Consider the following 13,833-nt stretch of genomic DNA (forward strand, 5'->3'; position numbering starts at 1 on the left):
TTTAGGAATCACTGGAACAATCACAGAATGATTGGAACTTTCTAGAATGATCCTTATAATAGATGCGTAATTTAAATTTCTACGTTATTCCAGAAACTTCCGTTGTAACTTTCCAGGATTTTCCACAATGTTCCATTGTAGAGTGTTCTAGAATTTTCCATGACAACACTATATATACAAACACTAAAGTTAAACTCTCATAATTAAACTTGGACATAGACATTGATAGACATTAGTATTCACAGCATTTGGATTGACACTTTTATTCTACAAACAACATCATACTGGATTGTGACATTAGTAGTGAACGTAATATTCAAATTGGATTCCGAAAGATTTCCGGATACAGATAAAGATAACAGATTGGACTCATATTTTGACAGTTAAGTTAACAGTAATATTTGTGTAATACCTTTTGTAAACTTTTGTACATTAAATATTGTTAAATTTTACTATTGATTTGTGTCTTTTGTTGGCTACAATTTAAAGGCGATTTCTGGCCGTAACAGAAATTGGGGGCTCGTCCGGGAGATCTTAAAAATATTCTAATCAAAATTTGTTTTATATTTTTATTATAAATAGCCAACAAAATTCTACAAAATGGCATTTGAAGCCGGTAAATTTTTGAAAACGCCAGACCTGGATAGTTTTGATAATTTAAAGAAAGACGAATTAGTGTTGCTTGCTAAACAACTGAAATTAGTTTTTAAAGTATCTATGAGAAAACAAATTATCAAAAATTTGGTTATAGACAAATTAGTTGACGCAGAAATTTTATGGAAGAGGCTCTTGAACTCAAGGTTGAAAATGTTGACGCCTTTAAGTTAAAACAGCTTGAATTAGAACATGAACTTAAAATGAAGGAGATGGAGAAAAGAAAAGAAAAGAAGATGAATTTAAATTAAAACAGGCAGAACTGGAAATGAAGGAAAGGTTAGAAATGGAGAAAAAAGAAAAAGAAGATGAATTTAAATTAAAAGAACTTGAAATGAGAGAAAGGCTAGAGATGGAAAAACTGAAAATTGAAATGGTCAAAGAAGAAAGCAACACTAAAGTCCATCCAAAATAAGATTATTTTGATGCAGCAAAAAATATACGTTTGGTTCCAAAATTTTGTGAAAAAACAGTCGATAAATATTTTCCACAGTTTGAGAAAATTGCTAACAATTTGAAATGGCCAATGCCGTATTGGACTACGATGCTGCAAAGTGTTTTTGAGGGGAAGGCCGCTGAAATATACTCTGCACTTCCATCAGAAAAAAGTTCCGATTATGACACGGTGAAACAGGAAGTTTTGAAAGCCTATGAGCTAGTACCAGAAGCATATAGACAGAAATTTAGATCTTATAAAAAGTTTGATTCGCAAACCTATGTGGAATTTGCGCGGGAAAAAGAAGATCTTTTTGATAAATGGCTTACTTCAAAGAAAACAGATAACAATTTTGATAACCTAAGACAATTGATGTTATAAGAAGAGTTCAGACTATGTGTTCATTTAGACTTAAAAACACATTTCGACGACAAAACTGTTGAGTCAATACATGATGCAGCTGTTATATCAGATAATTATACTCTTTCACATAAAAGAAGTTTCAAGGGTCAAAATGTTAATACTTCCAGTGGAAATTACAAAAATCAAAGCACTGAGCGTGCTGATATATAGTAAGCCGGTTGCACAGAATAAGAGTCATTCCAGTTATAATATGTCTAGTCCAAAATTTGATACTTTTGAGAAGAAGTCACTGTTTTGTGCTTATTGTAAGAAGACTGGTCACCTGATGGCTGATTGTTTTAGATTCCAAAAGAAGAATGAACGAGATAATAAGCCGAAGACCAGTGCATGTACGACACCTTACATTTCCAGTGCTTTGGAATGTCCTGCGAGTCAGGCTTTTAAGTCCAGTTTTTGTGATTATATGGAGGAATATAAACCCTTTATGTCTGATGGGGTTGTTTCTATTGTTGATGATACCACTCTTCAGCCTATTAAAATTTTACGAGACACTGGAGCTTCTCAGTCTTTATTGTTAGAAGGTGTGTTGCCTTTGTCCGAGAAGACTTCTGTTGGTGCCTCCGTTTTGTTACAAGGTGTAGAGTTAGGTTGTATAGATGTTCCTCTCCATCGTATTTATCTGAAGTCAGATTTGATAACTGGACCAGTTATTGTGGGTGTTCGTCCTAATCTCCCTGTTGAGGGTGTTACATTATTGCTAGGAAATGAATTAGCTAGGAACAAAGTGGTTGCTGAACCAATTGTTACCAGTCAACCGGTGGTGGATGTTAAATTACCTGAAGATGATGCTGAATTGTATCCAGCTTGTGTTGTTACTAGGGCGATGGCTAGAAAACAACAATATGAGGATTTGCAAGAAGACAAGTTTGATTACATGGATCTGACACTTTTATAGCTGACATTGAAGGTCCTGGTAGCTCAGAAAAAGCCATTACAAAACCACCTAGTGTTAACAAGAATGTTATTATGCCATGGCCAGACGTTAACAGCCATTCATTAGACAGAAAGAATTTATCTGAAGAACAACATAAGGACCCTGAGGTTCCTCAGCTCAGCCAGAGAGCTCAAACACAAGAGGAAGCAGACAAAGTGGCCGAATGCTATTACCATCAGGATGGCATTTTAATGAGGAAGTGGAGGCCTCCTGATGCTACCCCAGAGGAGGAATGGAGAGTGGTGTACCAAGTGGTAGTGCCTAAAGTTTATAGGCAAGAAATTATTGGTCTTGCCCATGACACCCCTTTGGCTGGACACTTAGGTATCAGGAAGACTTGCCTTAAGATCTTGCAGCATTTCTACTGGCCTAAACTTAGAAATGATGTTGCAGAATACTGCAAATCATGTCATATATGCCAGGTTGTTGGTAAATCTAACCAGAAAATACCACCAGCACCACTTCTGCCCATTCCAGCCTTTGACGAACCTTTCAGCAGAGTTCTAATTGACTGTGTTGGACCTTTACCAAAGACCAAGACTGGAAATGCATATTTATTGACAATCATGTGTACATCTACCCGCTTTCCTGAAGCTATTCCGCTCAGAAATATCAAGACACCTACTATCGTCAAAGCTTTGATCAAATTTTTCACATTAATAGGACTTCCTAAGTCTATAGTCCGACCAGGGATCAAATTTCATGTCAGGTTTATTTCAGCAAGTCGTATACCAGTTAGGGATTGCTCAGTACAGATCAAGTGCTTATCATCCAGAATCTCAAGGTGCCTTAGAACGTTTTCATCAAACATTGAAGAACATGATTAGAACTTTTTGTCTTCAATTTGACAGAGACTGGGATGATGAAGTTCACTTTCTATTTTTGCGGTTCGAGAGGCTGTTCAAGAATCCCTTGGATTTAGTCCTTTTGAGTTGGTATTTGGTCATACTGTAAGGGGACCGTTAAAATTGATTAAGGAAAAGTGGCTTACTGAACATACTGACTTGAATATTTTAGATTATGTATCTAGATTTAAAGAAAAATTGCAAACTGCTTGTCAAATTGCTCAGAAAAAACTTTAAAAATGTACAGAACAAGATGAAAATATGGTATGATAAAGATGCCAAGGACAGAGTTTTTGAGCCTGGTGATAAGGTACTTGTATTTCTGCCTGTCCCTGGACATCCTTTACAGGCTAAATATTGTGGTCCTTATACAATAGAGAGTAAAATTAATGATTTGAATTATATTGTAAAAACTCCAGGTCGGCGCAAACAAAATAGAGTGTGTCATATTAATATGTTAAAACCATATTTTGAGCGTACTAATGTACTATGTGATATTAAACCAGTTGCCACTTTAGGCATGGTTAAATTTGACAACAATCATGACAAACCAGATGTAATTGAACCAACTTTTAGTTGTAAAACTATGGAAGAGACAGTTAGATTGAAAAATTCAGAAATTTTGTCAAATTTAGATTCAAAACTTGCACATCTGTCTTTTGATCGTAGAGAAGAAATAAAAACTTTGGTATTTTCTTTTAAAAATCTTTTTCCAGATGTGCCAAACAAAACCACTGCTGTTTTTCATGATGTTGATGTCGGAAATGCTTCTCCAATTAAGCAACATCCTTACAGGCTCAATCCACTCAAACTTGAAGTTATGAGAAAAGAAATTAAATATATGCTTGACAATGATATTATTGAGCCGAGTAACAGTGAATGGAGCTCTCCTTGTCTCCTTGTGCCAAAACCAGATAAAACTTTTCGTTTCGTGACGGATTTCAGAAAAGTAAATTCAGTCTCAAAATCTGATTCCTATCCGATTCCAAGGATAGACGATTGTATTGACAATATTGGTCAAGCAAAATTTGTGAGCAAATTTGATTTATTGAAAGGTTATTGGCAAGTTCCATTGACACAGAGAGCTCGTGAAATATCAGCTTTTGTTACACCAGATGGCTTATTTCAATATACTGTAATGCCATTAGGCATGAAAAGTGCTCCAGCTACATTTCAAAGAATGATCAATAATGTTATAAAAGATTTATCACTTGCATCAACGGCAAGTTTAAATTGTTTTTCAAAGTCTGGAGTTATCAGAACTGGACTATTAATTAAAAGTGATTTGCTATTTTCAAAAGCTTTTTGACAATTTTCGCTCCAGATAAATTTAGAATCTTTCCGTAAAAGATGAGTCAATGGTTGAACAACAGTAGCAAAATTTGAACAAAATTTTCTGTAAAATCCAATCATGCCTAAATATCTCATAAGTTGTTTTCTATTTGTAGGAGGTGGAAATTTGGAAATAGCTTCCACTTTAGCCATAATAGGTTTTACTTGACCTTGGCCAACTGTATGCCCTAAATAATCAACAGTGGCCTGACAAAATTCACTTTTACCAAGATTAACAGTCAAATTTGATTTTGACAATCTATCAAAAGTATCATACAAATGTTTTAAATGCTGTTCCCAGCTATCACTACATACAATAAGATCATCAATATAAGCATAACAACAGTCTAAATCTTTTATAACATTATTGATCATTCTTTGAAATGTAGCTGGAGCACTTTTCATGCCAAACGGCATTACAGTATATTGAAATAAGCCATCTGGTGTAACAAAAGCTGATATTTCACGAGCTCTCTGTGTCAATGGAACTTGCCAATAACCTTTCAATAAATCAAATTTGCTCACAAATTTTGCTTGACCAATATTGTCAATACAATCGTCTATCCTTGGAATCGGATAGGAATCAGATTTTGAGACTGAATTTACTTTTCTAAAATCAGTCACGAAACGAAAAGTTTTATCTGGTTTTGGCACAAGGAGACAAGGAGAGCTCCATTCACTGTTACTCGGCTCAATAATATCATTGTCAAGCATATATTTAATTTCTTTTCTCATAACTTCAAGTTTGAGTGGATTGAGCCTGTAAGGATGTTGTTTAATTGGAGAAGCATCTCCGACATCAACATCATGACAAACATCAGTGGTTTTGTTTGGCACATCTGGAAAAAGATTTTTTTTAAAAAATACCAAAGTTTTTATTTCTTCTCCACGATCAAAAGACAGATGTGCAAGTTTTGAATCTAAATTTGACAAAATTTCTGAATTTTTCAATCTAACTGTCTCTTCCATAGTTTTACAACTAAAAGTTGGTTCAATTACATTTGGTTTGTCATGATTGTTCTCAAATTTAACCATGCCTAAAGTGGCAACTGGTTTACTATCACATAGTACATTATTACGCTCAAAATATGGTTTTGACATATTAATATGACACACTCTATTTTGTTTGCGCCGACCTGGAGTTTTTACAATATAATTCAAATCATTAATTTTACTCTCTATTGTATAAGGACCACAATATTTAGCCTGTAAAGGATGTCCAGGGACTGGCAAAAACACAAGTACCTTATCACCAGACTCAAAAACTCTGTCCCTGGCATCTTTATCATACCATATTTTCATCTTGTTCTGTACATTTTTCAAGTTTTTCTGAGCAATTTGACAAGCAGTATACAATTTTTCTTTAAATCTAGATACATAGTCTAAAAGATTCAAGTCAGTATGTTCAGTAAGCCACTTTTCCTTAATCAATTTTAACGGTCCCCTTACAGTCTGACCAAATACCAACTCAAAGGGACTAAATCCAAGGGATTCTTGAACAGCCTCTCGGACTGCAAAAAGTAGAAAGTGAACTCCATCATCCCAGTCTCTGTCAAATTGAAGACAAAAAGTTCTAATCATGTTCTTCAATGTTTGATGAAAACGTTCTAAGGCACCTTGAGATTCTGGATGATAAGCACTTGATCTGTATTGAGCAATCCCTAACTGGTATACGACTTGCTGAAATAAACCTGACATAAAATTTGATCCCTGGTCGGACTGTATAGACTTAGGAAGTCCTACTAATGTGAAAAATTTGATCAAAGCTTTGACGATAGTAGGTGTCTTGATATTTCTGAGCGGAATAGCTTCAGGAAAGCGAGTAGATGTACACATGATCGTCAATAAATACGCATTTCCAGTCTTGGTCTTTGGTAAAGGTCCAACGCAGTCAATTAGAACTCTGCTGAAAGGTTCGTCAAAGGCTGGAATAGGCAGAAGAGGTGCTGGTGGTATTTTCTGGTTAGGCTTACCAACAACCTGGCATATATGGCATGATTTGCAGTATTCTGCAACATCGTTTCTAAGTCTGGGCCAGTAGAAATGTTGCAATATTTTAAGGCAAGTCTTCCTGATACCTAAGTGTCCAGCCAAGGGGGTGTCATGGGCAAGACCAATAATTTCTTGCCTATAAACTTTAGGCACCACCACTTGGTACACCACTCTCCATTCCTCCTCTGGGGTAGCATCAGGAGGCCTCCACTTTCTCATTAAAATGCCGTCCTGATGGTAATAGCATTCGGCCACTTTGTCTGCTTCCTCCTGTGGTTGAGCTCTCTGGCTGAGCTGAAGAACCTCAGGGTCTTTATGTTGTTCTTCAGATAAATTCTTTCGGTCTAATGAATGGCTGTTAACGTCTGGCCATGGCATAATAACATTCTTGTTAACACTAGGTGGTTTTGTAATGGCCTTTTCTGAGCTACCAGGACCTTCAATGTCAGCTATAAAAGTGTCAGAAAGGTCCATGTAATCAAACTTGTCTTTTTGCAAATTCTCATTTTGTTGTTTTCTAGCCATCGCCCTAGTAACAACACAAGCTGGATACAATTCAGCATCATCTTCAGGTGATTTAACATCCACCACCGGTTCACTGGTAACAATTGGTTCAGCAACCACTTTGTTCCTAGCTAGATCATTTCCTAGCAATAATGTAACACCCTCGACAGGGAGATTAGGACGAACACCTACAACAACTGGTCCAGTTATTAAATCTGACTTCAGATAAATACGATGGAGAGGAACATCTATACAACCTAACTCTACACCTTGTAACAAAACGGAGGCACCAACAGAAGTATTCTCGGACAAAGGCAACACACCTTCTAACAATAAAGTCTGAGAAGCTCCAGTGTCCCGTAAAATCTTAATAGGATGAAGAGTGGTATCATCAACAATAGAAACAAACCCATCAGACATAAAGGGTTTGTATTCCTCCATGTAATCACAAAAACTGGACTTAAAAGCCTGACGCGCAGGGCATTCCAATGTACTGGTAATATAAGGTGTCGTACAAGCACTGGTCTTCGGCTTATTATCTCGTTCATTCTTCTTCTGGAGTCTAAAACAATCAGCCATCAGGTGACCAATCTTCTTACAATAAGCACAAGTCAGTGACTTCTTCTCAAAAGTATCAAATTTTGGACTAGACATATTGTAACTGGACTGACTCTTATTCTGTGCAACAGGCTTACTATCAGTACGCTCAGTGCTTTGATTTTTGTAATTTCCACTGGAAGTATAAACATTTTGACCCTTGAAACTTCTTTTATGTGAAAGAGTATAATTATCTGAGATGACAGCTGCATCATGTATTGACTCAACAGTTTTGTCGTCTAAATGTGTTTTTAAGTCTAAATGAACACATAGTTTGAACTCTTCTAATAACATCAATTGTCTTAGGTTATCAAAATTGTTATCTGTTTTCTTTGACGTAAGCCATTTATCAAAAAGATCTTCTTTTTCCCGAGCAAATTCCACATATGTTTGTGAATCAAACTTTTTATAAGATCTAAATTTCTGTCTATATGCTTCTGGTACTAGTTCATAAGCTTTCAAAACTTCCTGTTTTACAATATCATAATCAGAACTTTTTTCTGATGGAAGTGCGGAATATATTTCAGCGGCCTTACCCTCAAAAACACTTTGCAGCATCGTAGTCCAATACGGCATTGGCCATTTTAAATTATTAGCAATTTTCTCAAACTGTGGAAAATATTTATCGACTGTTTTTTCACTAAATTTTGGAACCAAACGTATATTTTTTGCTGCATCAAAATAATCTGATTTGGTCTGGACTTTAGTGTTGCTTTCTTCTTTGACCATTTCAATTTTCAGTTTTTCCATCTCAAGCCTTTCTCTCATTTCAAGTTCTTTTAATTTAAATTCATCTTCTTTTTCTTTTTTATCCATTTCCAACCTTTCCTTCATTTCCAGCTCTGCCTGTTTAATTTTAAGTTCATCTTGTTTTTCCTTGGTTTTCTCCATCTCTAACCTTTCCTTCATTTCCAGTTCTTTTAATTTAAGTTCATGTTCTAATGCAAGCTGTTTTAATTTAATAGCGTCAACAGTTTCGACCTTAAGATCAAGAGCCTCTTCACCTAAAATTTCTGCGTCAACTAATTTGTCTATAACCAAATTTTTTATAATTTGTTTTCTCATAGATACTTTAAAAACTAATTTCAGTTGTTTAGCAAGCAACACTAATTCCTCTTTCTTTAAATTATCAAAACTCTCCAGGTCTGGCGTTTTCAAAAATTTACCAGCATCAAATGCCATTTTGTAGAATTTTGTTGGCTAGTTATAATAAAAATACTAAACAAATTTTGAATAAAATATTTTCAAGCTCCCGGACGAGCCCCCAATTTCTGTTACGGCCAGAAATCGCCTTTAAATTGTAGCTAACAAAAGACACAAATCAATAGTAAAATTTAACAATATTTAATATACAAAAGTTTACAAAAGGTATTACACAAATATTACTGTTAACTTAACTGTCAAAATATGAGTCCAATCTGTTATCTTTATCTGTATCCGGAAATCTTTCGGAATCCAATTTGAATATTACGTTCACTACTAATGTCACAATCCAGTATGATGTTGTTTGTAGAATAAAAGTGTCAATCCAAATGATGTGAATACTAATGTCTATCAATGTCTATATCCAAGTTTAATTATGAGAGTTTAACTTTAGTGTCTGTATATATAGTGTTGTCATGGAAAATTCTAGAACACTCTATAATGGAACATTGTGGAAAATCCTGGAAAGTTACAACGGAAGTTTCTGGAATAACGTAGAAGTTTAAATTACGCATCTTTTATAAGGATCATTCTAGAAAGTTCCAATCATTCTGTGAATGTTCCAGTGATTCCTAAACGGCACAGTTATAAGATTATTTGGTAAACAACTATCAGGCCATACAACACAAATTAGGCCAACATAAATAAACATAATAATTACAATATCATAACAATGTGTTATTATTGCCAAATTGAACGAGACAACTATCCACCAGGGACCAACGAATAAACAATGAACACAACTATCAACCAGGGACCAACGAATAAACAATGAACACAACTATCAACCAGGGACTAACGAATAAACAATGAGACAACTATCCACCAGGGACTAAAGAATAAACAATGAGATAACCATCCACGTGGGACCAACGAATGAACAATGAGACAACTATCCACCAGGGACTAACGAATAAACAATAACTCAACTATCCACCAAGGCCCAACGAATAAACAATAAACATAACTATCAACCAGGGACCAACGAATAAAAAATGAGACAACTATCCACCAGGGACCAACGAATAAACAATGAGACAACTATCAAACAGGGACCAACGAATAAACAATGAGACAACTATCCATAAGAGACCAACGAATAAACAATGAACTGAACTATCCACCAGGGACCAACGAATAAACAATGAACTCAACTATCCACAAGAGACCAACGAATAAACAATGAACACAACTATCCACCAGGGACCAACGAATAAACAAAATGAACTCAACTATCCACAAGAGACCAACGAATAAACAATGAACACAACTATCAACCAGGGACCAACGAATAAACAATGAGAAACTATCCACCAGGGAACAACGAATAAACAATGAACTTAACTATCCACCAGGGACCAACAAATAAACAATGAAAATAACTACCCACCAGGGACCAACGAATAAACAATGAACACAACATTCCACCAGGGACCAACGAATAAACAAGGAACACAACTATCTACCAGGGACCAACGAATAAACAATGAACACAACTTTCCACCAGGGACCAACGAATAAACAATTAGCACAACTCATACCCTTAGTTGACTATAGCAGGATCCGGGATGACAGTGAATGTAACAATGCAAAAGAACACACACAAGGCCCGAACTATATTACAACAATTAACGAAAAAAAGCCTCACTTTGACTCTAGTAAACTGTTTATCCTTGGTTATTTCACCACGTCTTTTAATGTTTTTTGGCAAACAATAATCAACAATTTCTGGTCCGAAGTTCCGCAATGCATACGTCATGTGTACGTAGCTTATTGTGTTTATATCATTAGCGAAGATCCGTACGAAGTTGTTGTGGTGTTAAAATCGATATCGTTTGATGAAGCAATACTAGCCCCTTTTTACGATAACTTTGAAGCAACGTTTTGAAGGGACAGAAGTAGGAAAACATTACTTATTCTACCAAACCATCTACCATCTATATTGGCAGCTCAAATATTTAGCACTTCATTTAAATTTTCTAAATTTGCAAAATATTACTGGTAGGTTTTTGTTTAATTTGATTTTTTTGTTTACACTGAATGCGCCTGAAATATTTGCCCATGAACGTTTAACAAAAATGTTGACTGCTTTCCAAGTTTACTTAAGAAATTTTCATTGGAAGAAGAGCGGACCTAAAGTCAGTTTTTTAATGAATGCTGCAGACCTATTGACAAGTCTGCTCCAGACTTGTGGACAAGTCTACTATTGACCAGTCTCGATGACAGGTCTGACCAAGACCTAAGGACAGGTCTGCTCCTAACCAGACCTAATGACAGGTCTCCTTATGACAGATTGCCGTGTTTAAGACTTTTCATATCAGACTTGAGTTTTTTTATTATATAAACAATAATTGTATTGTTCTTTGTAAAATTTCAGGACACATATAGATGCACTGTTATACCTTTGGTAATACTGGAAGGCGGATAAAAAGGTTGTCCAACGAATCGGAAAAATAAGTCTATATGATGGGATATAACCACATTTGTTCACGTTGCTTCTCTTTGTTCTCCAAGTTTTTCACAGACCTAGCAACCAACCAAGATCTTTGGGGTTTTCCGAGTTAACAGTGCGTCAGTACTTGTATTTTTGTCTCGTTTTCACTATACATTTTCTCATCCTGTATCTATTACTAACCGAACTGATGTCTTTTAAGGCAACAAGGCGTTTTCTAAGTACTGCTAAGAAGGATGAATATGATTAGTAATAAAAAGCATGATGATTTATCCTCACTATGTCAAAGATATTTTTTTCAATTTTTAAGAAAAATAATTAAAATGTTTTCAAACCGTGGGAAAATAGAAAGTTTTTAAAATGTAATATTTCCAAAAGTTATTATAGAAAGACTAAAGACAAGAAGGACCATAAAACGGATTTCTGAAATCAATGCTAATATCAATGAAATGAATATAATTATTATAACCATTTGTAAAATATAAAATCACAATGAAAGGTCGACCGGGAGATTTGATTGACAACAATGTATCATCATATGATTTTTTCCAATAAATTTCTCCATTGAATGTGTAATTTATCAACACAACTGTTTATTACTTATAAGTATATATATCAAAATTATTGTACATACAGGAAAAGAGTAAATTATTTTTCAAAAGCCTCATCTATCGCGGAAGAATTAGATAATTCCTAGAAACACGGTCCATCTTCTCATTAGGACATGTACAAAGGCGGAAATCGAAATTGAAACTTATCTTTGACCTGTAATATTATTTTATATCTGAAAATAGAAATGTATGTATCTGACAACAACATATTTATGTTAAAGAAAAATATATGAATTGGTGATTGGAGATTATATTATTCTAAGCCGACATATTTAAGAACGTGTTTCGCCTATTTTATGTGATATCTATACAAATGTGCATCTGTTTTGAAAGGTGTACTTCACTATTTCAGAAAATAAAACAGATACATGCATTTTTTTTTCGATTTTCAGTTACAGTCGAAATTATGTGCAGAATCTATCTAAGTTTCAAATTAAAAAAAATGCTTGGCATGAGTAAAGTTTTATCCTTTCCAGAACTACATATATAGACAAAAGTTCACCTGACATTTCATTGCATATAAAAAAAAAACATCAATGGAAATTAACCAATCAAAATTAACCTCTTTTTTCCCCTGTGTACAAGCTTTACATCACTGCACACACGAACATAACGAACGAGTTCTGATATATAAAAACCGTATGATGCTTGACTCTCTGTGGAGCGTACGAAGAAGAATGTATAATACATGTATCGTGAAGAACCTCATTTAATGTTCATACTAGACAAAGAAAAAAATAAAAAGAACCAGTTTTAATTTTGTTATGATCTCAATAGCTCGACATTTCTTCTCAAAATTACAAAAAAAAACCAACATAAATTAAAACAATGTATCGAACCCTCCCCCCTTCCATTTAATATACAGTTCACGTATTTTTGGTTGAGGAGTTCCAAGCACTATGCAAGTAGGCAGACGAAGAAATAAACCAATATATATGGGGTCTTCCGAGTTAACAGTACGTCAGTGCTTTTATATTGTCTCGTTTTCACTAAATGTTTTCTCTTCCTGTGTTCATTACTCATCGAGCTGAGGCCTCGTATGCAGCAAGGCGTATTTCTTACGTGCTGCTCAGAAAGGTAAATATGATATTAAGTTGTATGACAGCATGATCATTTTCCTTCAAAATGCTTAGAATTTTTTCAACTTTTAAGAACCATGCTTAAATGCCTTTTCCAACCGTGGGAAAATTAGAACTTTAAAAACTTACTATGATCAAAAGTTTTTAAAGAAGGACTCAACATATGAAGGATCATAAAACGGATTTCTAAAGCAAATATATAAATGAAATAAATATTATAATGATTTTTGAAAAACACAAAATCACAATGAAAACCGGAAGATTCTATTGGCGACAATATGTCAGGAAAAGAATGACTTATTTTGCTGAAGTCTCTCCTATCGGGGAAGGCGGAAATCAATTAGCTTTAATCTTATAGTTTTGAAAACTTATAGTTACATGATTGTCGAAATTTTTTTTCAGTTATAAAAATTTGTTTAACTTTAATTCATGACATATAGAAAAGAGGTAAATGTCGGAGAAGCGGAAACCTCTCATCATACACATAGTAACATGTAGAAAGACGGAAATTGAAACTTAAACTTTGAACTGTGTTATCGTTTTACATCATTAAAACGGAAATATATGTATCAAAAATATATAAAATTTTGAGAAAAATCTATGCATTGATAATTGGCGATTCAATTATTTTAAGACACATTTACGTACGTTTTCGTCTATTTAATGTGGTTTCTATACAAATGTGCATCTTTTTTTAAAAGGATAACGTTCGTAATGTTTCAGAAAATTAAACAGATAAATGCTTTACTTTTTCTTCCATATTTAGTTGTA

At 34.5% G+C, this 13,833-nt stretch overlaps 1 protein-coding gene and 1 long non-coding RNA gene across 2 annotated transcripts in view; one reads left to right on the forward strand and one right to left on the reverse strand.

Annotated features, from left to right (window-relative positions):
- Positions 1 to 4,908: 4,908 nt before the first annotated feature.
- Positions 4,909 to 8,485, reverse strand: LOC134701865 (uncharacterized). Its single transcript, XM_063562980.1, has 3 exons — positions 6,241 to 8,485; positions 5,305 to 5,463; positions 4,909 to 4,931 (listed from the first exon to the last, which is right to left on the reverse strand). Exons 1-3 carry the CDS (start codon positions 8,483 to 8,485, stop codon positions 4,909 to 4,911), a joined length of 2,427 nt encoding a protein of 808 aa, XP_063419050.1.
- A 4,501-nt stretch (positions 8,486 to 12,986) lies between these two features.
- The window catches only part of LOC134701869 (uncharacterized), a 537,736-nt gene continuing 536,889 nt past the window's right edge, over positions 12,987 to 13,833 (forward strand). Inside the window, exon 1 of the long non-coding RNA XR_010104238.1 lies at positions 12,987 to 13,060. This is a non-coding gene — a long non-coding RNA (uncharacterized LOC134701869). The remainder of the gene's footprint in view (positions 13,061 to 13,833) is intronic.

This window comes from Mytilus trossulus, unplaced genomic scaffold (genome assembly GCF_036588685.1).
Source record: "Mytilus trossulus isolate FHL-02 unplaced genomic scaffold, PNRI_Mtr1.1.1.hap1 h1tg000358c__unscaffolded, whole genome shotgun sequence".
In the NCBI taxonomy this organism is placed as follows: Eukaryota; Metazoa; Mollusca; class Bivalvia; order Mytilida; family Mytilidae; genus Mytilus; species Mytilus trossulus.